Here is a 24551-nt window from a genome sequence, read left to right as displayed (position 1 = left end):
GTTGGGAGGTTGGAGGAGGGAGGGTTCAGCCGTATCCAGATACCTCAGAGAACTTTGGAGAGGTCCCCAGAACTCTTACTCACGACCCCAGGCTTCCTGGAATTAATAACACACTTTTCCTCTTTTTAGAGAACTTTCACGCCCTTGAAGCCACTCTGGCTGACAACTACCCTGCAGAGCAGGCACTATTATCCTCTTTGAGAAGGGGCAGGGTGCCCTCCCACACCTCTGACCACAGGCTGCTGTGCCGGGAAATTCAAGGTCGCTTCCCACAGGCTGCTCCCAGCCAGTGACTGGGAAACACAAGACTCTGCTGGGCAAATCTGGCTGGAGGACTCCCCCACAGCCTTCTGTGCTCTCAGAACTGCCCCAAGGTCTAGAGGCTTCCTCCCAGCCTTCCTTCCTTCCCTCTCCCGTCTCTCAGGGTCAGACTTGCACTGTAGTGAGCTGACTCTCCCAGCCTCCTCCAGCCCCCTTCCCCGTTTCCCCTCGGAGGCATTTTTCCCAACAAATAGTTCCGCATCTAATCCCTTCTGGGAGGGCTGAACTATCTAATCCCTTCTGGGAGGGCTGAACTACCGTAGGATAAACAGATAAACACGCTGAGAATTTACATGATTACCCACCACCTTTTAGCCACTAAGCTCCCTCCATAAAGCACTGACCATATCGCGCCAGCTTTCTATGTATCCTAACTCATTTAACCGTTACAACAACCTAGGAGGAAGCTGTAATTATTATCTACATTTTACAGAAGGGGAAACAGAGTCACAGAGACATTGGGCTGACCCAAGGTCACATAGCAAATGAGGATTCAAATCTCAGGGATCCTAGATCCAAACCTCAGTTGGTCTGGCCCCAGAACCCCATGCTCTCTCAACTATTCTGCTATACCAGCCCAAAACCCAGGCTTCAAATTCTGAGCATAGTACCTTCCTACTACCCCACAGCCTTCCCTGGGGGATAGGCCAGCCCCCCGCTCTGGCCACAGCCGCTCTCAGCATCCTGAGTCTGGGGGAGCAGGTGGTAGCAACAGAAGAGAGTCCTTTGTGGGGAGCCCGGGCGACCAAATCTTGACTTGGGCTCAGGCCATGATCTCGCAGTTTGTGAGTTCAAGCCCCGTATCAGGCTCTGTGCTGACAGCGCGGAACCTGCTTGGGATTCTGTCTCCCTCTCTCTCTGCCCCTCCCCTGCTCGCTCTCTTTCTCTCAAAAGGAATTAAGTTTTAAAAAGTTAAAACAAAAAGAAGAAGAGAGTCCTTTGTACAGAACAGCGCCACTGGGGCTGGCTTCAGCAGCCCTGCCTGAGACTGGGCCACATGGTTAGTAATTTTAACATGGCGGCTTCGAACCCCAAACCCAGCCCAGCAGGTATGAAGAATGGACAAAAGCGATGGTTTACTTTGTCTTCTTTTACTGTCACATAAATCCAGGAAGCAAGAAGACCCCAGGGAGAAAGAGAAGCCAGGCTGACCCGGGGGCCAGCAGGACAGGTGACTGAATGGTGTCAGATGGGAGAGAGACCCCCACTGAGCCAGGAAGGTCAGGAGCAGCAGAAAGGCAGACATCAAAGACTGGAGTGCAAAGCCGGCACCCACCGAGCTGGGCAAGGACCTTCTGAGAGCTTTTCAGCAACTGGCTGTCACAGCTGTGGTGGCAGGTGACTCCACGTGCCTCCCCCCGCAACACGTGCTCAATGAACACTAGGGAACCCGGTAACCCCAGCTTGTGACACTCTTAGACACAGGGAAGGAAAGGGTCCCAGAAACCGTCTTCAGCCCTGGGGGCCCCAAGGTCAAAGGGCAGGCAGCCCTCAGCAGAGCCAATCTTGGGTTTGCTGGGGAGGTCACAGCATTAGCGAAACCCTGCTCAAAGGAGACACTGCCCCTGATTCAGTCAGCAGATCACGAGCCCAGTAGGGGCCGAACCAGGGCCAGGACCAGACCGAACTGACTCAGCTCTGAAGAAGAAAAACAATTTCCACAGAATAGGAAAGCCCTGGGCTCACCTCAAAGCCAAGAAGTTCTGCCTGCACGCAAGGAGCCTCGCCACGGAGTGTGCACAGCCATCGGTCAGTTTGTTGTTGAAGAGACTGGAACGTTCCAAAGGAGAGGAGACATGGAGACCTAGCACAGCAGTCAGGGACCACCCCAAGCCCAGGGTAGCCCGTTCCCGCGACCCAGGAGTCACCTGCACCCTCCAAATATGCCAACACCCTCGCCGCAGCTCACGGCTGCTGCCCAAACGGCACGACCCGGAGCGTGGCCGGGGACACGATGTCCACCACTCGAGCCCGACTTACGCTAACTTCTGCAGCTGCTCACAGTGAAGAGCATGTTCGACGAGCTTGCAGATGCCTCGGTCTGAGATATTGTTATCTCGCAAGCTAAGAAAAAAAGACAAATAGATTTGGAAAATGGAGCTGAGAAAAGAGAAATAAACAAGACCCCAAAAGAGACTTCTGCTCGTGCCCAAAGTGCCAGCATCTGTGTTTCTGGGAAACACCGCAAGGGCTGAGCACCCCAAGAAAGAGGAGACGCCCCCATCCCTGGTCAGGGTGCTGACGTCATGCACCATGTGGGGGACCGCTCAGGAGGTGGGGCCCCAGAGTTCCTGCTAAAGAACGCTGGAGTCCCGGCGGGTCACTGGAGTCCTAGGCTGAGGCACTGTTTCCATGTTGTAAAACAGAAATGATCACCATAGCAGCCTCACAGAAGGTTCCTAGCTGGGAGGGTGTGTCGGGAACTAGCCAGGCCACCCCGGGGGTGACGGTGGGTACCAGACGGCAGACCAGTCAGACAAGAGTGGCCAAGACTCTGGAACACCAGCAAGTGAGCCGTGGTCAGGGAGGCCCTGCCGTCCAGCACTTCACCCCAGTGACATCACTCCTGTCGTCAGACCCTGCCCAGAAAGCCCCCTCTGACACTCCTCTCGGGGTGGTGCCCCCAAACTCACCTGATCACAAGATCTTCAGAAAGCATCCCTAAAATACAGACTCTGGGGCCCCTCCCCTGGAGCTGGCAATTCTGGGAGTGGGGGTGGGGTGGGGGGTTGGGGCCCAGGGATCCGTGTATATTAACAACCGTGCCTAGGATTCTTCATCCTCGGGCAGATCTGGGAGACCCTAACTTAATTTTTTTTTTTTTAACGTTTATTTATTTTTGAGACAGAGAGAGACAGAGCATGAACAGGGGAGGGGCAGAGAGAGAGGGAGACACAGAATCTGAAACGGGCTCCAGGCTCCGAGCTGTCAGCACAGAGCCCGACGCGGGGCTCGAACTCACAGACCGTGAGATCATGACCTGAGCCGAAGTCAGACGCTTAACTGACTGAGCCACCCAGGCGCCCCTGGGAGACCCTAACTTAAAGGCTAACAGCTTGGGGATCTGGAATCTTCCCTCCGTGGAAACTCTCATCCTCAGCAGCCACTTACTAGCTATTTGCTGTAAAAAAAAAAGGGGGGGGGGAAGATGGTATTCCCAGCCTCACCTGGCTGAGAGAGGATTTAAAGAGACAGCACACACAAAGCCCTGTGAGTGCCTGGCGCAGGCAGAATGTAGCTGTAATCACGGCTGCTCGCACGCATGGGGCATCTGATGTGCCAGCACCGACCCAAGCGCTTCCCAATAGTAAAGGTGTTTAATCCTCACAAAAGCCCACGACGTAGGTACCATTATGATGTCCGTTAGAGGGAAGGCAGTTGAGGCACAGACAAGTGAAGTGACTTTGCCAAGGTTGCACAGCACCTAAAGGATCTGGGCCCCAGGCGGTCTGGCTCTAAAGCCCACCGTTAAGCATGACCTTGTACGCCTCTGTCCCAAGGCCCCCTGCAGCCAAAAAATTTTGAAAGCCAGAACCCTAGAGTCAGATCCAGGGCCTAAAGAAAGCTATATGGGGGCACTTCGTAGACAGGCTTCCTGGAGGCTGAGGGTTTGTTTCTGTTGGCATGGAAACATTTCAAGTGGGAGAGATACAGCATGGCTCTGGGGGAGAGGAGCACCTCCTCGCCAGCCTCTGTCTGTCTCTGTCTCTGTCTGTCTGTCTCTCTGTCTCTCTGTCTCTCTGTCTCTCTCTCTCTCTCTCACACACACACACACACACACACAGGAAATACCTGACCTCCAGATCATTTCCCCTCCCACATAATGCTGGCAATTTCTGTGTGGAGAGTAAAGAGCAGTAGAACTTAGTCAAGGTCTTTTATTGCTCATGGAAAATCAAGCTGGTTCCCACAGACCAGCTGTTTTCACAGGGTGGCTCTGGACTCCTTGGAGCAGTATCACCAGGGATGTCAGTTAGAAAACATCGATCCCTGGCCGCACCACCCCACCCCCCGCAGACCGAGGGAGCGAGAATCGCTGGGGGTAGGCTTCCGAATCTGCATTTCTACATGCTTCTCTGCACCTCTAGGCTGAGCATGGAAGATGAGCATCCTCATCTTCCTCCGAAAACGGAGAGAGACCTCTAACCCCCCCTCAGCCCTTGGACACATCCTGGGAGTGGCAAGGCTTTCCTGAGGAGAGAGGATCCATTCATTCTAGGGATGGACTGGTCTAGAAGGATCATCCCAGCCAGCGGTTCCTGACCTCCCGGGGCTCGAGGACCCCTTTGAGAACTATGGGCTCATTATCCACAAGAATGGACTCATAATTCTATCAGGTAAATGACTCCCACAGATAGGTCTCGGACTTCTTGAGTGAAAATATGGCGGTTCCTCCTTCCTGGGGAGATCGAGTATTGTGCTGGCCATCTTTCCATTTCCCTGGCCAGATCCGCTTTCCTCTTTCTACCTGGCTCTCGGTCCTGAGGGGCTGATGCCCATGGACTACAGCAGCAGGCACCCTGTGTTGGCTTTCTGTCTGGGGGTCAAGGCAAGAGCAAGAAGGGGAGGAAAAGCCAGGGTTTATTCCCCCAGACCCCACCCTTCCAGCTTTCTGTAGCCTCAGTTTCTATCAGGCAGCCTTCTCCACACCTCTCCCCCAGCCCTGCCCCTCCAGGCTTGAGGACGGTGACAGCCCCGTCCCCACCCCCACCGCCACAGTCACTGGCCCCAGGACCCTGCACTTTCCCTTCTCGCTCTTCCTAACTGCTGCCCAGTCCCTTCTAAACAGTCTGCAAACCACCCAATTTCAATGTGTTATCTGTTTCCTCCTGATATATTCACAACATACGTTACCTATAATGCACACGTGAGCTGCATAAAATATGCTAACGTTATATTATTATTACATTATGCAAACAAACTTATGACCATGGTCCCTATGGAAAGGATAACACAGGCCACCCTACAATTTCTAAGAGATATCCATATGTTTGCTCCAAAGAGAGAAAAAAAGTCTTAATGCTGTAGCCCAGAGGAAGTAGGCCATCGTAATATATTCAAGGAAAGGCTTGTCCCTTGCTTCGGGGCAAATAAAGTCACCTGGGATAGACCAAAAGCCCTGGAAGGCCGTGAGTCGATTTTAACTTGAAGCTACCTTCTGCTTTTTCAGCGGTTTTAAACAGGGCGCAGGACATCCCCTTTCAAGGACGGAAGGGAAGTTGGGGAGTCTGCAGAACGCTGGCCACGAGACCCGGGCATGCCCTCTGCTCTCACCTGGCCCACGGGTGCTGGAACAGACATTCCCAAGGGGGAAAGCTCACACCCTCAGAGGGGGCGGGGGGAGGGTGCTGGGAGCAGTACGGGTGGTGGCGAAAATCTCATCTGGACTCTGCACAGCATGCGGGCTACGAGGGCAGATGGCAGTCCGTGGCCACTTTCCAGCTCTTGGATCCTGAAATCCTCATCTCATTGGGATTTTAAAATCTCTCGGGGGGCACAAGTCACCTCTAAATTTCGGCTCGTTCCTAATACAGACACTTAGTACACAAAACTTTGCACATCACTTCAAGGTTCTCATGGAGCCCCTGAACGCTGTCCATAAATAGGCTGCTTGTGGGGAGCACAGACCTGTCCCCGGAAAGGTGTTATATGTGAACCCCAGCTCTACCATTTCCTGGGTCACTTGAGACCAGTCACTTTGCTTCTCTGAGCCTCGATTTGAGGATAATAGGGAGCATCTGGGTGGCTCAGGGGGTTGAGCATCCAACTTCAGCTTAGGTCACGGTCTCACAGTTGTGAGCTGAGTCTTGGATCACACAGCCTGCTTCAGACCCTCTATCAGTCCCCCGCTCACGCTCTCTCTCTCTCTCTCTCTCTCAAAAATTAGTAAACATTAAAAAATTTTGAGGATAAGGGGGATAATAACGTCCCTGCCTACAGCCCAGGGTGGTCACGGAGATTAAAGGAATTAATTCCAGGAAGCGTGTAACACAGTGCCTGACACCCAGGACATTCAATAAGCACGGCTGTCGTTCTCCTACGTTGTAAGGAAGGCTCGGACCGGGGAAGGGGCTGGGCTGGGGGTTGCACAGAAGGGGTGGCGGGGCTGGCGCTGGGCCCCGACTCCTGGGTCCTAGCCTGGTGCTCCCACACCGGCATCTCCGGGATGGCATCCCTTCCCCCCCCCCCCCCCCCCCCCCGCCAACCTGTGCACAGCGGGCAGTGCCCAGCAACACTCACTAAAGAGCCTTGCACACGTCGAGACAAGGCAGCAGCTGCTCCACACCAACGTCACCTACAGAGTTGTGGTCCAGCTGCAGGGCCACGGGCCGCCGCAGGTGCCGCAGCACAAACGCCAGGGCGGCACATTCCGCGGGGCCCACGCCGCAAAAGGTCAGCTTGAGGTGCCCGACCTTCAGGCCTCGCACGGCCTCCCGCGCCAGTCGCTCCTCCTGCATCTCGTACAGGCTCCGGCTGAGCCAGACGAACCCGGGCATGGCGTGCATGCTCTTGGCCTCCCCGGGCACGGCCGGGGGGATGGCGTGAAAGTGCTTGTGGAGGCTGCGCGACAGACACCACCGGGCGCAGACCCGGCGCCGGAGCAGGGCCTTCTCAGACGCCTGGCCCTCGGCCAGCAGGCCCCTGTGCTCCCGGGACAGCAGCCCCGCCAGGAAGGCCGCCGTGATCTGGAGGTTGTGCGGCTCGGCCTCCTGGAGCAACGCCGCCACGCCGCCCTCCTCGCGCCCCGGGCGCCGCACGCACGCCGCGGGCAGCAGCCTGGCCAGGAGCGAGCCGCCCGGCGTGTGACAGCGGAAGAGGCGTCTGAGCGAGGACGGTGGCACGTCGGCGCTGAGCACGAGGTAGAAGGCGGCGAAGAAGCACTGGAAGGTGATGTGCAGGAATTCCAGGGGGGCGACGCTCCCGGGCGCGACGCTCTTGGCGCGCACCAGGAAGCCTAGAGAGACGTCGTCGCCGTCGACGTGTGCCGCCTGGAGCTGCCTGGAGGAGAACACGTAGCAGCACATGCCCAGGCCCCAGAGGGCCAGCCAGCCGAGGTGCAGAAGGGCGGGGAGCCTGCCTCGAAGCAGCCCGGACCCCGGGCTGCGGGGGGCCGCGTCGGGCGGGGAGGCGCGCAGCAGAAAATGCTGCACGATCAGCAGGTACATATCCGTGGTGGTCCTTGGGGACCCTCCGCCCTGCAGCAACAGTTCCTGGTGGCATTTGGACACCATCCACGTGATGACGGGAAGGTGGCACAAGCCGTGCAGGGCTGAGGTCGCTCGGAGCATGCGGATGAGGCGGTCGGCCACCCCCGGCTCGCGGTGGCGCTTCCTCAGGTACAGTTCGATGCCCTCTTCCGAGAAGCCCTTCAGGTTGAGTTCCACGCGCAGGTACTTCCTGAGGAAAGCCGACACCGCGTCCGGACGGCTGGTCAACACCTTGCGGGCGTTCTTCAGCAGGTTGCCCTGCAGTAGGTTGAACAGCAGATTCTGGACCGACGTGGGGTCGGTCGGAGAGCAGTGGCGCTCGCCGCGATCCGTGAACCTGAACCTGAACTCGTCGAAGCCGTCGAAGGTTAAGAGGACGCGGTTGGGGTGGTCAAGGAGGAACTGGAAGACGTCCTGGCGGCCGACGTCGGGCCAACAGCAGTGTTCAAAGAGCAGCGTCTGCACGGACAGCGGCTTTGCCACACGCTGCAGCTGCCGGCAGCTGAACGGGAAGACGAAGAGGAATTCCCGGAAGTGGCGCCCCGTGGCCCACAGCAAGTGCACCCGCTGCAGCAAAGTGCTCTTGCCGCTGCCCGCCTCGCCCACCACCAGCACGGTGTCAGCGTCGTCGTTGAGGTGGCCACAGGTGCTGAAGAGTTCCTCCAGGCCCAGGGTGGCGGCGCTTTTCGGTGGGGGGCCGGCCACGCCCAGCTCTGTCCGGATTTCCAGAACATTCTCTGTGTACACTTCCTCCAGGCAAAGATTGTCTGCCCCATCATAGGTGCTCAGGAAACGAGACTGAGCAGATAGCGTGGTCCTCAGCTTGGACATGTACTTCTCACACGCGGCATCTGGAAGAAGAGGCAAATGAGGCAGGATCGTGGGGAAGACGCCATCTGACAGAGCAGGTGCATGGGGGAATGTGATGTTCTGTGTGGAGACACTAGCCGGCGCGGGCCAGTCCTGGCTGTCCCCTTGCAAGCTACGGGCTTTGATGATAGTCACGTAACCTTCCTTAACCTGGGTCTCCTCCCCTGTGAAGGGGGAAAATGGTGGTCCCTACCTTATAGGGTTTACACGGACCAATTAAGATAATTCAAGTCAAGTGCTTCCATTCAGTGCCCAACACAAAATGCTCAAAGGATATTAGCGAGTGGTATTACTATTACTGACATCGGGAAGATCTGTAGATTAGAAGGAGCATTGGGCTGGGATCAGAAGACCGGCATTCCAATGCCTGTCCCGCCATACTGGTCAGATAGCCTTCACCACTCAACCTCGGTTGTGTCTTTCTAAAGACAAACGGTGTAAGAGCCTAGGAGCGCAGTTTCTAAAGTCAGATACACCTGACTTTGAAAGCTGGGTCCACCATTAGCTTGCACAAGCCACTCAACCTTTCTGGCCTCAGTATACTTATCCCCAGAATTAGGGACAATCCACACCTTGAAGGATTGTTACAGGAGGAAATGAGATAAAATAGTTTGGAAGAATGTCTGACATATGACAAATTCTCAGAAGATGGTATTTATTATCATTATTACTAAAGGATTTGGTAGGCACACCAGCAGCACCCATGTCCTAATCCGTATGATCTACGAACACGTTACTGGACTTGCTAAAAAGGGACTAGCCAGAGGGGCACCTGGGTGGCTCAGTCGGTTGGGCGTCCGACTTCAGCTCGGGTCACGGTCTCACGGTTCGTGGGGTTTGAGCCCCACGTCGGGATCTGTGCTGACAGCTCAGAGCCTGGAGCTTTCTTCAGATTCTGGGTCTCCCTCTTTCTCTGCTCGCCACCCGCCCCCCCCCCATCATGCTCTGTATCTCTCTCTCTCAAAAATAAATAAACATTAATTTTTTTTTAACATTTATTTATTGTTGAGACAGAGAGAGAGAGAGAGAGTATGAACAGGGGAGGGTCAGAGAAAGAGGGAGACACAGAATCTGAAACAGGCTCCAGGCTCTGAGCTGTCAGCACAGAGCCCGACGCGGGGCTCGAACCCACGGACCGCGAGATCATGACCTGAGCTGAAGTTGGACGCTTAACCGACTGAGCCACCCAGGCGCCCCTAATTTTTTTTTTAATAATAAAAAAAAGGGACTAGCCGGGGGTGCCTCGGTGGCTCAGTTGGTTGAGCGTCCAACTCTTGATTTCAGCTCGGATCATGATCCCAGAGTCATGGGATGGAGCCCTGCTAAGCATGGAGCCTGCCTGAGATATTCTCTCTCTCCCCCACTCTCTCTCTCTCTCTCAAATAAAAACATAAATTAAAACAAATCAAATTAAATTTAAGAAGGACTCGATAAATGTGACTGAACTAAAGACACCGAGATGGGGAGATTATCCTGGATGATCCAAGTGGACCTGACACTGAATGGTCTCAGAGTCACTAGGGTGCCCGGGTCAAGCACGTGGACGAGATTCTTTAATCAAGACTCACTTCCCCATCTTCTTCGCCGGCCCTCTGCAACACAGGGTGTGCCCACAGGACTGCTGCTTTTCCTTTATTATCCCAGTAGCCAATGCGAACAAACCACTTCCTGTGTCAGGGGGTAGTTCCCTTTTAGGGAATGAGGAAGTGCTGGTCCAGAGGCCCCAGGGTTGGGGGACCTTAGAGCATCATGGCCTCACTGCTCCCAACCAAATACTGGCCCATTTGTTCTCAACTCAGAAGGGAACAAGAAATTCTCACAGAGCACCCTTGGAATACCAAAGCTGTATTTATGCATCCGAAGGAGATGCCCTGTGTTTGTGTCTCCTCTTCTGCTCCCAGAGCTGATGATTATCACCGCTCTTAATGCCCTCTGGATATACCAGGAGCCCTGAACGGATACCAGAAGATATACACCTTTTTCTCTAATATCCTGATTTCGTTTTTTTTTTTTTTTAATGTTTATTTTTGAAAGAGAGAGAGACAGAGCGCAAACAGGGGAGGGTCAGAGGAAGAGGGAGACCCAGAACCTAAAGCAGGCTCCAGGCTCTGAGCTGTCAGCACAGAGCCCAACGCGGGGCTCGAACCCAAGAACTGTGAGATCGTGACCTGAGCCGAAGTCAGACGCTCAACCGACTGGGCCACCCAGGCGCCCCTCTAATACCCTGATTTCTAAGGCAGGTTTTCCAGCCACCAACAATATAAAATTCTCCAGGGGGAGAAAGGAAAAAAAAAAAAAAAAAGGTATCTCTCATTTAAAACATTTTTTTTAACGTTTATTTTATTTTTGAGACAGAGAGAGACAGAGCATGAACGGGGGAGGGGCAGAGAGAGAGGGAGACACAGAATCGGAAGCAGGCTCCAGGCTCTGAGCCATCAGCCCAGAGCCCGACACGGGGCTCAAACTCACAGACCGTGAGATCGTGACCTGAGCTGAAGTCGGACGCTTAACCGACTGAGCCACCCAGGCGCCCCTCTCTCATTTTAAACCCAAATACATGTCCATCATCAACTTCGGAATTGTCACCCTGGGGGATCTTGCACCATGTCATAGTGGTAAAACGCATGAAAGCCAGCTGTGCTTGATGATGTCAATGGCACACATTAACCAAGGGCCAATCGGAGCACTGTGCTCCCCAGCCCGTCACTCGCCCTCCCTGCCCCAGTTTTCACCTCTGTAAAGTGGAAAAAATAACAGCCATTTCTTAAGACTGTCGCAAACAGAGCACCCGGGAGGACGCCTGAGCTGTTGCAGCTGAGTTATCTGAGCCCCCTCCCGTTCCAGAGATGGGTCGGTGAACGTGTGCAATGAGAGATACCACATTATCTAAGTCCACTCGGTCCTGGGGTTTCTGATAGTGACTGCAGAAATCAAGAGATAACAGCCCTATCTCAAAAGTGTCTCCTTTTCAGTGCAGATAATCAGAGTTTGGCCAGTATGGGACACCTGTTTTTAGCGTCAACGCGTGGTAGCTCCAGTTTTCACGGTGCAGCTCACGAATAAAAGCTAACCCTAATATTACACATGGGAACCCTTTCGATCTTCCCACTAGCCCAGTGAGTCGGTGGTGGTGTTATCCTTGAAATCAGGAAACTGAGCCTGAGGGAGGCCTGCACAGCCAGTGAGGAGAAATCTAACGGATGTCTCGCTCTGGAGTTTCGCTCTTAACCTTCAATCTGTACAGCCTTTCTTTCCCTTTCTGATGAACTGAGAAGAACATATACATACCACTGAAAGGCAGGGCCACCGGGACTGGCAATTCCTGAACATGTCGTAGAAGGAAGGCGGCCAACCCATTCGCCTTCACGGTCGCAAGATCCAGCAGCCTTCTTGCCTGTGGGGAAAGCAAAAGTCGGTGTCTTTCCAGAAAGCCGACGGACGGGTGTGTGAAGGTTTCCGCGGATTACTCCAATTTCATAGACGTCTCTCCCCCCACCCCAATAAAACGCCAGTAAAACAGCCACAACAGCAAGACACGGTATTACGTGGCAGAGTGAACACACAGCCAATCTGGCCCCGAGTAAGAGTGAATAACATAAAAAAAGGAAAGAAAAAAAAAAGACATAAATCTATAAACCTGCAAGGATAGGAAAAACAGTTCTGGAAGCTGCAAATCATTTGGAAGAGAGGTGATTTCATGGAGCCCTGAGGCTTGAAATCCCATCTCTGAGTACGACCTCCCACATTTTCATCGCCAACCCGAACTGCTCCCCTGAACCTTCGCTGGGCACATCTCAAACTACCTCCCTGCTGTCTCCACTTACATGTTCCGTAAACACCTCCGGCTTAAGATACCCAAAACAAAACCCCTAATCTACACCCACCCCCACACCTACAGGTGCAACTCTGTAACTCTGAACCCTCAGACACATTCTACTTCTCTTCCACAGCACATATCACCTCCCAGGATGTTCTGCCATTTCCTCCTTTTGCTTATTGCCCGTCTCCCTGCACTGGAATGTGAGTATTTCCAGGACAAGGGTTTTTGTCTGTTTTGTTCACCGATATATCCTCAACACCTAGAACAGTGCCTGGCACAGAGCATGAACTTAAGGACTTGCCAAATGAATAAATAGTAATAGACTTAGAAGAGCCCCGAAGGCCAAATCCTCATCCAACAATGGGCAGGTTGAAAAGCACACAATGTACATCTCAGAATCTATAAAGGTCTCTGGAATTAAAAGCATCAGGTACAGGGACACCTGGGTGGCTCAGTCGGTTAAGCATCTGACTTTTGATTTTGGATCAGGTCGTGATCTCGCAGTTCGTGAGTTCCAGCCCCGCGTAGGGCTCTGCACTGGCAGGGTGGGGCCTGCTTGGGATTTTTTCTCCCTCTCTCTCTGCCCCTTCCCTGCTTGCTATCTCTCTGTCAAAAAAAAATAAATAAAAAGAAAGAAATGATGAACTTTAAAAAATCTTTTCATGTAAAAAAAAAAAAGCATCAGGTACCTTGAGAACCAAAGGAAATGGTCAAATTAAGGAGGGCTAAGTCAAAGTTGTTTATAAAATAGATCTCCAGTTTCCTTTACCCACTCCAAGTCAACAGCAACCGTCCCTGCCCTGCCATGCCAAAGTGCAGAGATTTGCATTCTGGAAAGGCTCAAACAGGGTCCCTGGACTGGGAGGCACCAGGTACAATAATGGAAGTGGGTGTCATACCCTAAAAGAAGGTTTAAATGACCACGTGCAAAATGAGTATTGAATGCTGATACCTCTCCCCAACACTATAACCACCCAGCCCTCAGCCCTCTTACTCACTGGGTTCCCACGACTCTGGCGGTCAGACCTTTACTTCCAGGCAGGAGGTCTGTGACGTCTACATTGGTAACTTGACCAGCCTAGGGGGAAAGGTCTCAAGATACAAAAAGAACCACTTCCCAAAATGTCTACAGTGAAACTCAAGGTAGACAAGTATCACCTGCAGCCTCTGAGTTTCCAGTAAGTTTTAGAGAGTCTATTTCAGTCATGAGAAGACAACTAAGGATCATCATATGCCCAAAGAAAGCATCTACTATGGGAGACTGAGCCCAAATAAGTGGAGAAGGGAAAAGCAACTTGTAGGATAAAAAGGTGATGCAGGGTGAAAAAATAAAATCTGCCCCCCCCACAAAACAAACAAACAATGACAGTAACAACAACACCAAAAAACCCACACCGTATCATTATGATCCTTAAGTAAGACAAGAAATTGCATCCGTAAAACAAAAACAGGATGCTATAATAAGAAACATTTTTAAATAGCTCTTGGAAATTAAAAGTGATAGCAAAAATGAAAAATGCAAGGTTTTAAAGATAAGTTGAAGATATCATAGGGGAAGCAGTACAAAAGGACACAGAGATGGAAAACAGAAAAGAAGGAGAAGAAAATTAGGGGATCAGTCCAGGAGTCCTAAAATTCAAATAGTAGTTCCATAAAGAGAGAAGAGAGAAAACAGAAAGAAATCACCAATGAAGTAACCAAGAAAATTTTCCAGACAATAAAGACATGAGTTTTCGGTTCAAAGTGCCCCTTGAGTGTCCAGCACAATGGAAAAACACTAAGGCACATCATTGTGAAATTTCAGAATGTTAAGGGCCAAAAGAAAATTTTACATGCTTCCAGAACGAGCTATAAAATAGTTTTGGAATTCTAGCAATTCTTCTCTGGAAGACAGCAGATAAGGGAGTGATCATCTTCAAATTCTGAAGAAAAATGATGACCAACCCAGAATTCTATACCCAGCCAAATTACTGACCAAATACGAGGAAAGTCTGCGATATAGAAGAGCTTAAAATTTAACTCCTATATACTCATTTTAAAGCAGAGGTGAGACCTGATCTCCCAGAATAGAACAAACCATGAAAAGGAAGACATAGTAATCAGGATTTAGGAAAACCAACACAAGAGGACCATAAAGGGAAATCTTGGGATGACGGCTCCGCACTGCAAGCAGAAGACCACTAGTCGAGGAAGATTGGAGCAGTGTGACTCAAGACTCAGATGTGTTGAGGGTAATTATATCCTAAATGTCCAGGCAGGCCTGGCTCTAATCCTTGTCTATATTTGGTGTGTCTGCGCCACAGGCTAATGTCATTCTTTCTCTCGCCCCCTGTTGCCTGGGTCAGCTGAGGACACCCATTTCACCCCACAGAAGTGTTTGGCCTGGCCCTATTCCTGGGAGCTGGAAGAGCCGTTGACAAGCTTACAACCGAACACACAGAGAGCCCACTTCCTCTGACCATATTCCTGCTGGACATCCGGCCCCTGACTCATATCCGCCCTACCAGATCCTCCAGCTGTAGTGAATCCTATATTTCTCAGGACTCACTCATGACTTTGCCCACTGACTTCTCAGCAGGAGCCCATACAAACTTGAGAAGGTGAAGCCAGACCATGTCCCTGAGACCCTGTTCAGCATCCCTGCTCCTGGGAGCCTGCATCCAAGAAAGTGAGGCAGCACTACCCTTTCCAGACACCGCTATGCTTGTGCTTGCTACGTGTTTTTCAAAACAAAACACATTGCTCGGAGAATCATTGCATAAGGTGTTAAAACTATAAAGAAAAGCAAAGAATTGATTTAACACAGAAGTCAGGCTAGCGGTTGCGATCGAGGAAAGTACTAGTAACATTCTATGCCTTCGCATGGGTGAATGGGAACATGTTTATACCACCATATAGGGCATTATACGTTTCTCTGTTGGCATGCTACATTTCCCAAGTTAAAGGTGTTGGAGTTAATATTGTAAAAGAGTCAAGCGATTCAGTCTGACACCCTGGCCCTAGCCACCTTAGCAGGTGCACGAGTCAGATGGACAGCTGGTATTACAGCCTCAGGTTTGCTAGCAACTGTTATGCTCACCTGTGCGAGTTCACCCCACGAAGCCCCATATTTCATGTCAGAGAGTAAAGATCATAAGCTCTGGAGACAGTCAGGCCTGGATTTGAACTCTAGCTGGGCCACTTCTCAAATGGGTAGTTTGGGTAGTAGTGTTCACTGTTAAGAAACAGTATAGCCAACACTACACCCTTGGAAGGTAGCAGTGTGGCTTAGAGACAATAAATATAGAGGCTAAGGACAGTGCCTGGCACATGGTAGGCACTCGGTGAATAGTAGCATTGGGTATTTAAGGATATGGTTCTTTACCTTACATTTTGATTTGTTCCATAGCATTTTTCAGCCCCCAACCTGCAATCTATGACAACCACCTCTTTACAGGAAATTATAAGGTCAGTATATGAGAGTATACAAGGCAGTCCTGGATTGGGAAGATAAGGTTAGTGGGACACACCACAAGAGCCACCCACACTTGTCAGAAATGCAGCCACTGGAGGAAAGCCACCAAGTTCGAGAACAATAGCATTCCAGAGCTCAAAACAGGCTCAGAGAGAACTGGATTCTAAAAACTTCAACCTCAGGCAGCCCAGTCCCTTTGTAAACTCCTACCACCTGCAGATCTCTTGTCAGCTACTCAGCTCAGTCCCAGCCCTCCCTGCTTCTGCTGCCCACAGAGCCCTTTCTTCAGATGGATTCTTGGCTTGTTAAAATGCAGCCTTTCTTCTTTCCTAATATCAGTATTTAAGGTTACAAATTTCCTTCAATGTTCTGCTTTCACTGTCCCCCATAAATTTTTATAAACCAGGTTCTCATTATTGTTTGGTTCCGAATATTTTCTGATTTCCATTATGATTTCTTCTTTGGCCCATGAGTTCTCCTATTTTCTTTTTTCATCAACCCAATTACCTCCTCTCTTAGTGCCCTGTTTTCTCTAGACCCGAGGCCACCTTCTCTAAACCCATCAGAGCATCCAGACCAGACCACATTGTTGAACACGCCATCAAAAATGACAAGACACAATTCTTTAACTTCCCGTGTGGGCTGATTTGATCCTCTCAACAGATCACAAAAGACACCAAGGTAGGTGCAACAACTAACATGTCTTCTGTAATCCCCACAGGGCCAGGATCAAGGAGCTAGTACTCAGGGGACAATTGTAGGTTTCATGTGAACTAAGGAGTAACGAGAGGGGACCACATCACATCTGCTCTGTAAATACTCAGCCACCTTGAGCTAGCTTTAAAACAGTCTTGAGGACAGACTGGCTTATCCTATCAGTCTCAACCACTTACCTAAATGCCAAATACACTTTTTTAAATAGTCAAATAAAAACTAGAAAGTCCCCCAATTCAGCCCATCCTAATGCTGCAATTTAGCTGTAATTCATTCAATAATCCATGTGCTTCGTCAACAAGTATTTATTGAATGCCTGCTTATCGAGCCCAATAAGATTCAAGAATCTGGCACATAGTAGGCATCTACCTATATTCTGGCCAAATAAATGAATGAATAAATTAACAATGAACAAACGAGTCAAGGTACTTGGTCCAACATGGCACTCTCATGCCACCAAACCCCTTTTCTGGGCATCAATTTTCCAATATATAAAATGGGATGTCAGCTACTGTTCCATCTGTATCACAAGAGCCCTGAGGGTCACTGTCTGGGGAAAAGTGAATAAAGAGTTTCCAAGACACTTTTCTGGTCTCGTGGAATGGCATCCTCGGAGGGAGTTGCACCCCAGCTCTGAAGGTCCACGAGCCAATGCAAGTCCATATCAGAAATCCAATGTGGACATTTAGGCTACATTAGTCCATAGCAGGCTCTTACTAATAATTAACGATTAACTATTAAGTTAAATGATGTACTAAGTGCAACGTAAAAATTATTAAATACAGATACAATCCAACGAATTTTCATGATCTGTTGAGCTGTTAATTCAAGAGAGCCAAAAAGCATACGAGTACAGAATAGCATTGAGAACAGAGCTGAGAGCAGCCAATGGAAACGAGCAGTGAATCTGGTAGACACCGTTCTAAGCATCATGCACATGAACTCAGTGACTTCTCCCGAGAGCTTTACTGATGCTTTACAGATGAGGAAAGGAGACAGGGGAGATTAAGGATGGAGAGTCCCCAGAGAGAAGCCCAAAGTCGCACAAAGCAGGCCCTGAACAACTTTTACCTGCCTGGCTGCCTTGTTAGGGAGCATCCCATCACCTTTCTCCCCAGAGGGCTGACTCCACAAAGGCAACTTAGTCTCGGTGACTAAACACTCTTTTCCTATGAATTCTGATCGCCCAAAACGGAAGTGCCTTACCCGCTGGGATGACGTGAAAACAGGCAGCCTGATTTCATCACATTCATACCGGCTGATGAAACCCCGCTCCTGTGCCAGGTCCAGCACGCCCTCCACGTGGCTGTAGAGTCTCCTGACGATGGCGGGCCGGTGACTCTGCAGGTCATGCGCTGGGTGGGGTGAGTGGGGATCCCAGCGGCAGGAAAGCTCCGGAGCCTGACAGCCGGTCTGGGCCTCCCGGACAGCTGCAATGAGCTGTTCACAGCCCCAAGCACCCTTATTCCAGACAGTGTCCAGGAGGCGCCTGGCCAACTGGGAGAGGGGTTGGCCCAGGAGGCTGAGGCCCTCGTAGTCTTCCCAGGAGAGGACTTCCCAGGAAAGCAGCCAGTCCAGGATGCTCTCGAAGCCCTCCAGGGACCCCGAGACCAGCAGCTCCACCAGCTGGCTCCTCTGCGCCTGGAGAGCCTCCTGTGTGCACATCTCATAACCTGGGAAGGAGAGTGAGATCAGCACAGGACTCCTCTGGAGGCAGGCAGGGGGCAGTGGAGGGGGCAATTCGGCCCCACCCCAAGTCCGGAGAGGCCACAGATCTACTCGGATATCACCCAGTCCACACTCTCCATTATACAGATGTACAGACTGGGGCCCAGAGAAGGCAAGAAATTGGTCCAAGGTCCCACAGAGAGTTCGAAGCAGCCAGGAGTTAAATCAAGACCCCTGGTTTCCACATCTGCCTTCCTCCCTGCCTTAAGAAGTTTAGTAAGGCTTGCGCTGATATTATGAGCAATGTTCCCAAGGAACCTGGAAATGAACACTCTTTGAGATCTTAGGAGAGGGCTATGCCCTGCCGGCTGGATTCAGGCGGACAGCAGCACTCTCTCCAATGACAGCTAATAGCTACTAAGCACAGGCAAAATGCTGGCACCATACTAAATGCTTTCACATGTGAATTCGTCAGCACTCTGAAGTAGATGCTATGTCGGCCCCGTTTCACAGACGAAGAAATTGAGGCGCGGGAAGGCCAAGTGACTTATACAAGAATTCACAGACAGATGAGGTGGGGCTGGGGTTTGAACGTAAGCAGTGCAATTCCAGAAAGCATGCCTTCAATCCCCTCCATATTTGGGTTCCACACCAGGGGCCCGAGCCCATGCCTGGTAGGTAACCCACTGCGATTCCAAGGGACAGAACAGAATACTGCTATAAAGATCCCAACCCAGGGACACCTGGGTGGCTCAGTCGGTTAAATGTCCTACTCGATTTCGGCTCAGGTCATGATCTCATGGGTTCGTGAGTTCAAGCCTGGCATCGAGCTCTGTGCTGACAGAGCAGAGCCTGCTCGGGACTCCCTCTCTCTCTGCCCCTCCCCTGCTCACGCATGCATGCTTACTCTGTCTGTCTGTCTCTTTCAAAATAAATAAACTTAAAAAACAATCTCAGGGGCACCTGGGTGGCTCAGGTGGTTAAGTGTCCGACTTCGGCTCAGGTCATTATCTCACACCATTTATGATAAGTTCAAGCCCTGCGTCAGGTTCTGTGCTGACAGCTCGGAGCCTGGAACCTGCTTCAGATTCTGTGTCCCCCTCTCTCTCTGCCCCTCCCCCACTAGCACTCTGTCTCTCTTTCTCTCTAAAAAATAAATAAACATTAAAAAAAAAATCTCAGCCCCAGGTGAAGCAAAAATCATAGCGCAAACTAAGTCATTTCAAAGCCTAGGAGAGCACGGACCCCACTTACCACCGCCTCCTTCCCAACTGCCCCCAGGCCCTCCCTTCCCTTTCACTCCCGCCACCGCACCACACATTACATGCTGTCATGCCTCTGTCAGTGGCTTGCTCTGGGCTCCGCCTTCAGACTCTGGGTTCTGGGAATCTGAGGGGAAGAGATTTCTCTGAGCTCCAAGCCCTGGGAGGGTCCCCAAGCAGCAGAGAAAATCTCTCAGCGGGCTCCATTGTGCGACTGTCACAGGGACCAGGGACGCGGACTGGTACAGTGCCCAGAGAAAGTGAAAGGGAAAGGGAAAGGGAAAGGGGAAAGGAAGGGCAACACCTCCTTGTTTTTACAAAACAGAGACATTCTGAGATACTCAAGGGAGCAGATGCCAAGGTGCCTAGAGATTTTGCAACTTTCCTCGTTACTGTTTATGTGTCTCCCGTCCTTCTTGGCCCAAGCAGAAGCCTGGGTCTTACTCATCCTGGCATCCATAAGCTTGGCACAGGGCTGAGCCCCGGGGAGGCGCGGGGGACGGTGGGGGGAATGCTTATGAATCAAAACTCCACCGAGGAAGGGGAGGGGCTGGAACATTCTACGCCGGTCCACATATGCCAGCCAAAGGAAGGGACAGGAGATGTCTCCAACCCAGACTGCTGCCAACACTTAGGATGGAAATCCTTGGGCTCCACATGAGGAAACTGAGGCAGCAAGGTTACCTGCAGTTCGGGCAGCTTGCGAGGGCATCCCCCGTGCAGCAGCTGCTGCTGTAAGTCAGGAACTGAAATAGATCTCTCTGGACAAGCAGGCCTCCGCCCTGTGTCCACTGCCAAGCAGAGGAGTCAGGAGGGTAGAGATGGGGCGCGGGGAAAGGAGAGAACAGGACAGGTAGGAAGAGGTCTGGGGTTGGCCCTGGCACAGCTCTCAGCTGTAGAAACGCCAGACCCACCGCCACACCTGTCCAGGACCTGGGGCAAAGAACCACCTCCCTCTGGGAACAGCCCAGAAATGGGGTGGGCGCTCTCCCTCTGACCCAATGCCTGGCGGGTATGTGTGCAGCCAGGAATCAAAAACAGGAGACCTGACATTCCTTGCTGACATCCTCTTACCCAGAGGATGCGTGGGAATGAACAGCAGCCCACTTCTCTGCTTCGGGAGAGCCTGGGCCACACTCTCCCCCTGCAGAGATCATTAGGCTTGGTGGGCATGGCCAAGTCCCCTGGGGGCAGGCCTTGGGCATGAAGGCAAAGGCTGAGTGACACAGGACCGGCGGGTCTAGATTTCCCCACAGACCCCAGCTCCCGGGGAAATCCTGAAAGGATGGTCTGGAGGCCAGAGCTGGCCAAGCCACTGTGCAGAAGTAGGTAATTTTCATCCATCCTGGTGGAAAGCCCTGTGCGTCCACCATGACCTGCACCGACAGACCCCCTCCCCCCGACCTGAGACACACCCACAACTGTGCTCACCCACAAGGGGACAAGCAGGGGCCCTTCCCAAACATACCAACAATGCTTGAGCCACACACACCCAACTGGTGATATCAAGGATTTGTGGACACCTGCAGGGAGAGACAGGCCCCAGCCCTAAGGGTTGGGGCTCTGGTCCCCCACCAGCAGCTGGAAAGTCCCAACTCTTCCCTGGCCTCCTTCCAGAAACCTCAGAGCAGGCGGAATCCCCAAGGACCAATTTGGTCAGACCCCTGCCTCTGAGCAGGCATTGTTCTCGTAACATCCTTGTAAATATCCGGGGGGAAAACCTGGCCTTGCTGCCAGCTCAGGAATTTCTTCATCATGTCCAACTTAAGTTTCTCCTGCTTTAGCTTAAATTGGGAGCAAGAGAAAACAGATGACCAGTCAACCCTTATTTCATAAAAACCGTCCCGAAAATCCAGCTTCTTGCCTCCTTATCACCTGTTCAGACTTCCCCTTCAGACGAACTAAATCTCTCTCTACTGTCTTTTCTTCTCTACTTGAGTTACTGCAAGTTTGGAGTCCTTCACAGTCTTCTCTTGAGGAAGGTGAGGCCCATGAAAAGAAAGAGGCATGAAACAGAGTCAAGTAAAAGGGGCAACCCACATGGGCCTCCCCTGACCCTCCGGCCCGGGGCCCAGGCCCAGGCCCTGACACCTCCTTCCTTCCTGAGACCACAGCCAGCCGACTTTCTCCAGACCTCTGAGCCCGCTGATTTGCTTAAGGGCTGAAATTTCAGCCCCCTGGGCCCATGCAGGCCAGAGAAGGAGGGAGGCCCAGGGAACCTTGGCTCCTTTATCTCAGGGGGGCCCAGGCCTTCCCTGGGGCCTTGGACCCAGCCCCGCCCCTCCTGCAACCCTCTTGTATTCTGCCCCCTTCCCCGAGCTTCTCTCTGGGAGACCATTTCCCTCCCGCACACAGACTGCAGTCTCTCCATCAGGAGAATAAGAGCCCTCTCTTCCTCGGCCGGCTCCCACCCCAATTCTGTGACTCCCTTCAAAGCAGGAGCCCTTGTCTCTTGCCCGTACTGCTCTCCTGCAGTCCTCCCCTCCCATGCCCTCTGGGCACGTCCTCCTGGGCCCCCCAGATGGCCACCAGTGACGTGCACATTGCTGGGCTCTCAGCTCTGGACTGGCTAGCTCCGCAAAGGCATCTATCAGAATGCTCTCTCTCTCTCTCTCTCTCTCTCTCTCTCTCTCTCTCCTTGAAACACTCCCCCAACTCTGACTTCTCCTCCCATCCTACCGGCTGCTCCTTCTGTCTCCTTGGCTAGTTCCTGATGCTGGGAGCCCCAGAGTTGTGTCTCCCTCCCTAGGTGAGCTCACCTGCTCTTCTGACTTGAAATGCCAGCCCCCAACTTTCTTCCTGGCTCCAACCTCCCCACTAAACTTATCTGACTGCCTAATGGGCATCTCACACTTAAAAAGCATAACACTCCAGATCCCCTAAACAGCCCCCATCTCGGGTGACAGCAGGGCCAAATTTCCAGACTCACCAGCCAAAAACCTCCGACCCATCCCTGACTCTACCTTTCGCTCCCATCCAGATCTCCCTGACTCTACCTTCAAACTATACCTCAAATTGGAAAATCTGGTATTTTCCCACGGCCTCTATATCATGGGTACAAGCCCCCAGGGCCTCTTCCCAGAATGACAACAGTGGTCCCCTCGCCGTCCCCCCACTCCACGCTTTCTGCCCTCACCTCTCTACAGTCTGACTTAGTCTCTGCTAACTCCTGAGTCAGAGCAGGTGACTCCTGCCTTCAAAGTCCTCCAGTGGATCCCAATGCACTCAGAGTAAAAACCAGAGTCCTCACAGTGGCCTTCAAGGCCCCATGCAACAGACACCCACCTCCTCACCCCTCACCTCTCTGTACTCATGTCCTACTAATCCCCCACGGGCACCTCGCCCACCCTGCTCCAGCCACACAGACTTCTTCCTTGTTCCCAGAACAAGCTGGACCTGCTCCCACCAGGCATGCCTCTACCTGAGGGCCTTTGCACATGCTCTTCCCTCTACAGGTGAACTGTCCTTCCCGTCAGATATTCACATAGCTCACCCTTCACCTCCTTCAAGGCTTTGCTCAATTGTCACCACCTCAGGGAGGCCCTCCCTGATTATGCTATATAAAATTGCAATACCCAACCCCAGCCCTCATCCCCCATGCCTGCTTTGTTTTTCTCCGCAGCACCTCTCACCGCCTGACATATCACGTATGTACTTATTTGATTGCTGTCCTCCTCCTTTCTAGAATACCAACTCCATGAGGGCAGGGAGTTTTGTCTGATTTTTTTTTTTTTTTTTTTTTTTACCACTATAGCCCCACTGTCTTACCCAGGGTATCAATAAAGATCATTTGAATGAATAAAAGAATGAATTTACTCTGGGGCGCCTGGGTGGCTTAGTTGGTTAAGCGTCCAACTCTTGATTTCAGCTCAGGTCATGATCTCGTGGTTCATGGGTTCAAGCCCCGCACAGGGCTCTGCGCTGACAGGGCAGAGTCTGCTTGGGATTCTCTCTTTCCCTCGCTCTCTGCCCCTCCCCAACTCACGCTGTCCCTCTCTCTCTCTCTCTCTCTCTCTCTCTCTCTCTCTCTCCCTCTCTCTCTCTTTCAAAATAAAAAAGAATGCATTTACTCTGCATGGTTCCAGGAGGCAGAAGTGGAACCAAGCAGGGGAAATCTGCAAGTCATAGATTTTAGCTAATTGTAACAAGAGCCGTAGGACACTGAACGGGCACCTCGTAACTCACTGTCACTGGGCATACCCAGCAGAGGGATCTTGCACTCGGTGGGAGGTGGCTGGGCCAGATAGGGGCCCCTCCCAGCCTCAGATCCCAAATTGGCAAAGAGAATCTGAGAGCAGAGGCAATGGAAATGTCACTCTGGTCTTTACCAAGGGGACAGGACCAGGCAGACAAGACCAGCCCATGGGGAGACGGAGGCCACAAGAGGGACAAGCCTAAGGGCTCAGAAAGAGGGGAAGAAGCCAAGAGCTGACACACAGCCTGGGGTCCAGATGGGGGAGGCCCTCCCAGAGAAGATTTGGGGAGGCTTTTTAGTTTGCTCAAAAGCAAGTAGGACCAGATGGCTGCTCCCCAACATGAGGACTAAAGGAGAAGGCGGAAGGCACACAGGATGTAAGGCTGGGCAGGCCCTGGTGTGGGGGCCTGGGTGGGAAGGGCTGGGGATGAGCAGGGGTCTCCACACCCACCAAGGGAGGGGAGGAGGCAGAAGGCTCCCCTAAGAGTTTCAAGTCCCCAAGCAGGGTTAGAGATCACCCCGGCCCTCTCTCACCTACACCCACCCCCTCACAGGCATGCTGAAGACGGGGAAACTGAGGCCCGGAGAGAGGGTAGCCTCCTTTAAGACCTGAAATGTGGCCTCCTAATTCCCAGGCCAGCCCTGCGCCTCAGGACTTCTCATCCTGCAAGTTCTCCCTCCACACCCACCAGGAAGGCCAGACACAACTTCTCTCCAGACAGCAAAGGCTCCTGGGCCCGGGGCCCGGAAGTTCTGCTCACGCCCCCCAAACCTCCCTATCCTCTGTAGACACTGCCCGCCAGGGGGCTCCCCTACCTCCAGAAGCCCCCTTTCCTTCTACCTCCTATTTAGTGGCCGGGACACCCGAACGGAAAACCAGGGCAAGGCCTCCCCAAGCCCGGCTGGGAAGCCAGATGTCCGAGTCCGAGGGACCGGACTCTGGGCGCCCAGCCCCTCCCCGCGCTCAGGTGCCGGATCGGGGAACACTCACCGCGCAGTCACCTGCGCCCCAGTTCCTCCCCGCGGTCTGGCCCAAAAC

General features: G+C 52.3%; 1 protein-coding gene across 1 annotated transcript in view; it reads right to left on the bottom strand.

Moving 5' to 3' along the window:
- The window catches only part of NOD2 (nucleotide binding oligomerization domain containing 2), a 35903-nt gene extending 11352 nt beyond the window's left edge, over window positions 1–24551 (bottom strand). The window contains exons 1-6 of the mRNA XM_042969274.1: window positions 24504–24551; window positions 17594–18060; window positions 11688–11793; window positions 6562–8380; window positions 2302–2385; window positions 2008–2091 (exon numbers count right to left, since the gene is read on the bottom strand). Of these exons, the coding sequence (XP_042825208.1) occupies window positions 2008–2091; window positions 2302–2385; window positions 6562–8380; window positions 11688–11793; window positions 17594–18052 (2552 nt within the window). The 5' untranslated portion in view covers window positions 18053–18060; window positions 24504–24551. The remainder of the gene's footprint in view (window positions 1–2007; window positions 2092–2301; window positions 2386–6561; window positions 8381–11687; window positions 11794–17593; window positions 18061–24503) is intronic.

Source organism: Panthera tigris, chromosome E2, assembly GCF_018350195.1.
Source record: "Panthera tigris isolate Pti1 chromosome E2, P.tigris_Pti1_mat1.1, whole genome shotgun sequence".
NCBI classification, from domain to species: Eukaryota; Metazoa; Chordata; class Mammalia; order Carnivora; family Felidae; genus Panthera; species Panthera tigris.
This window is presented reverse-complemented; position numbering and strand designations above follow the sequence as displayed.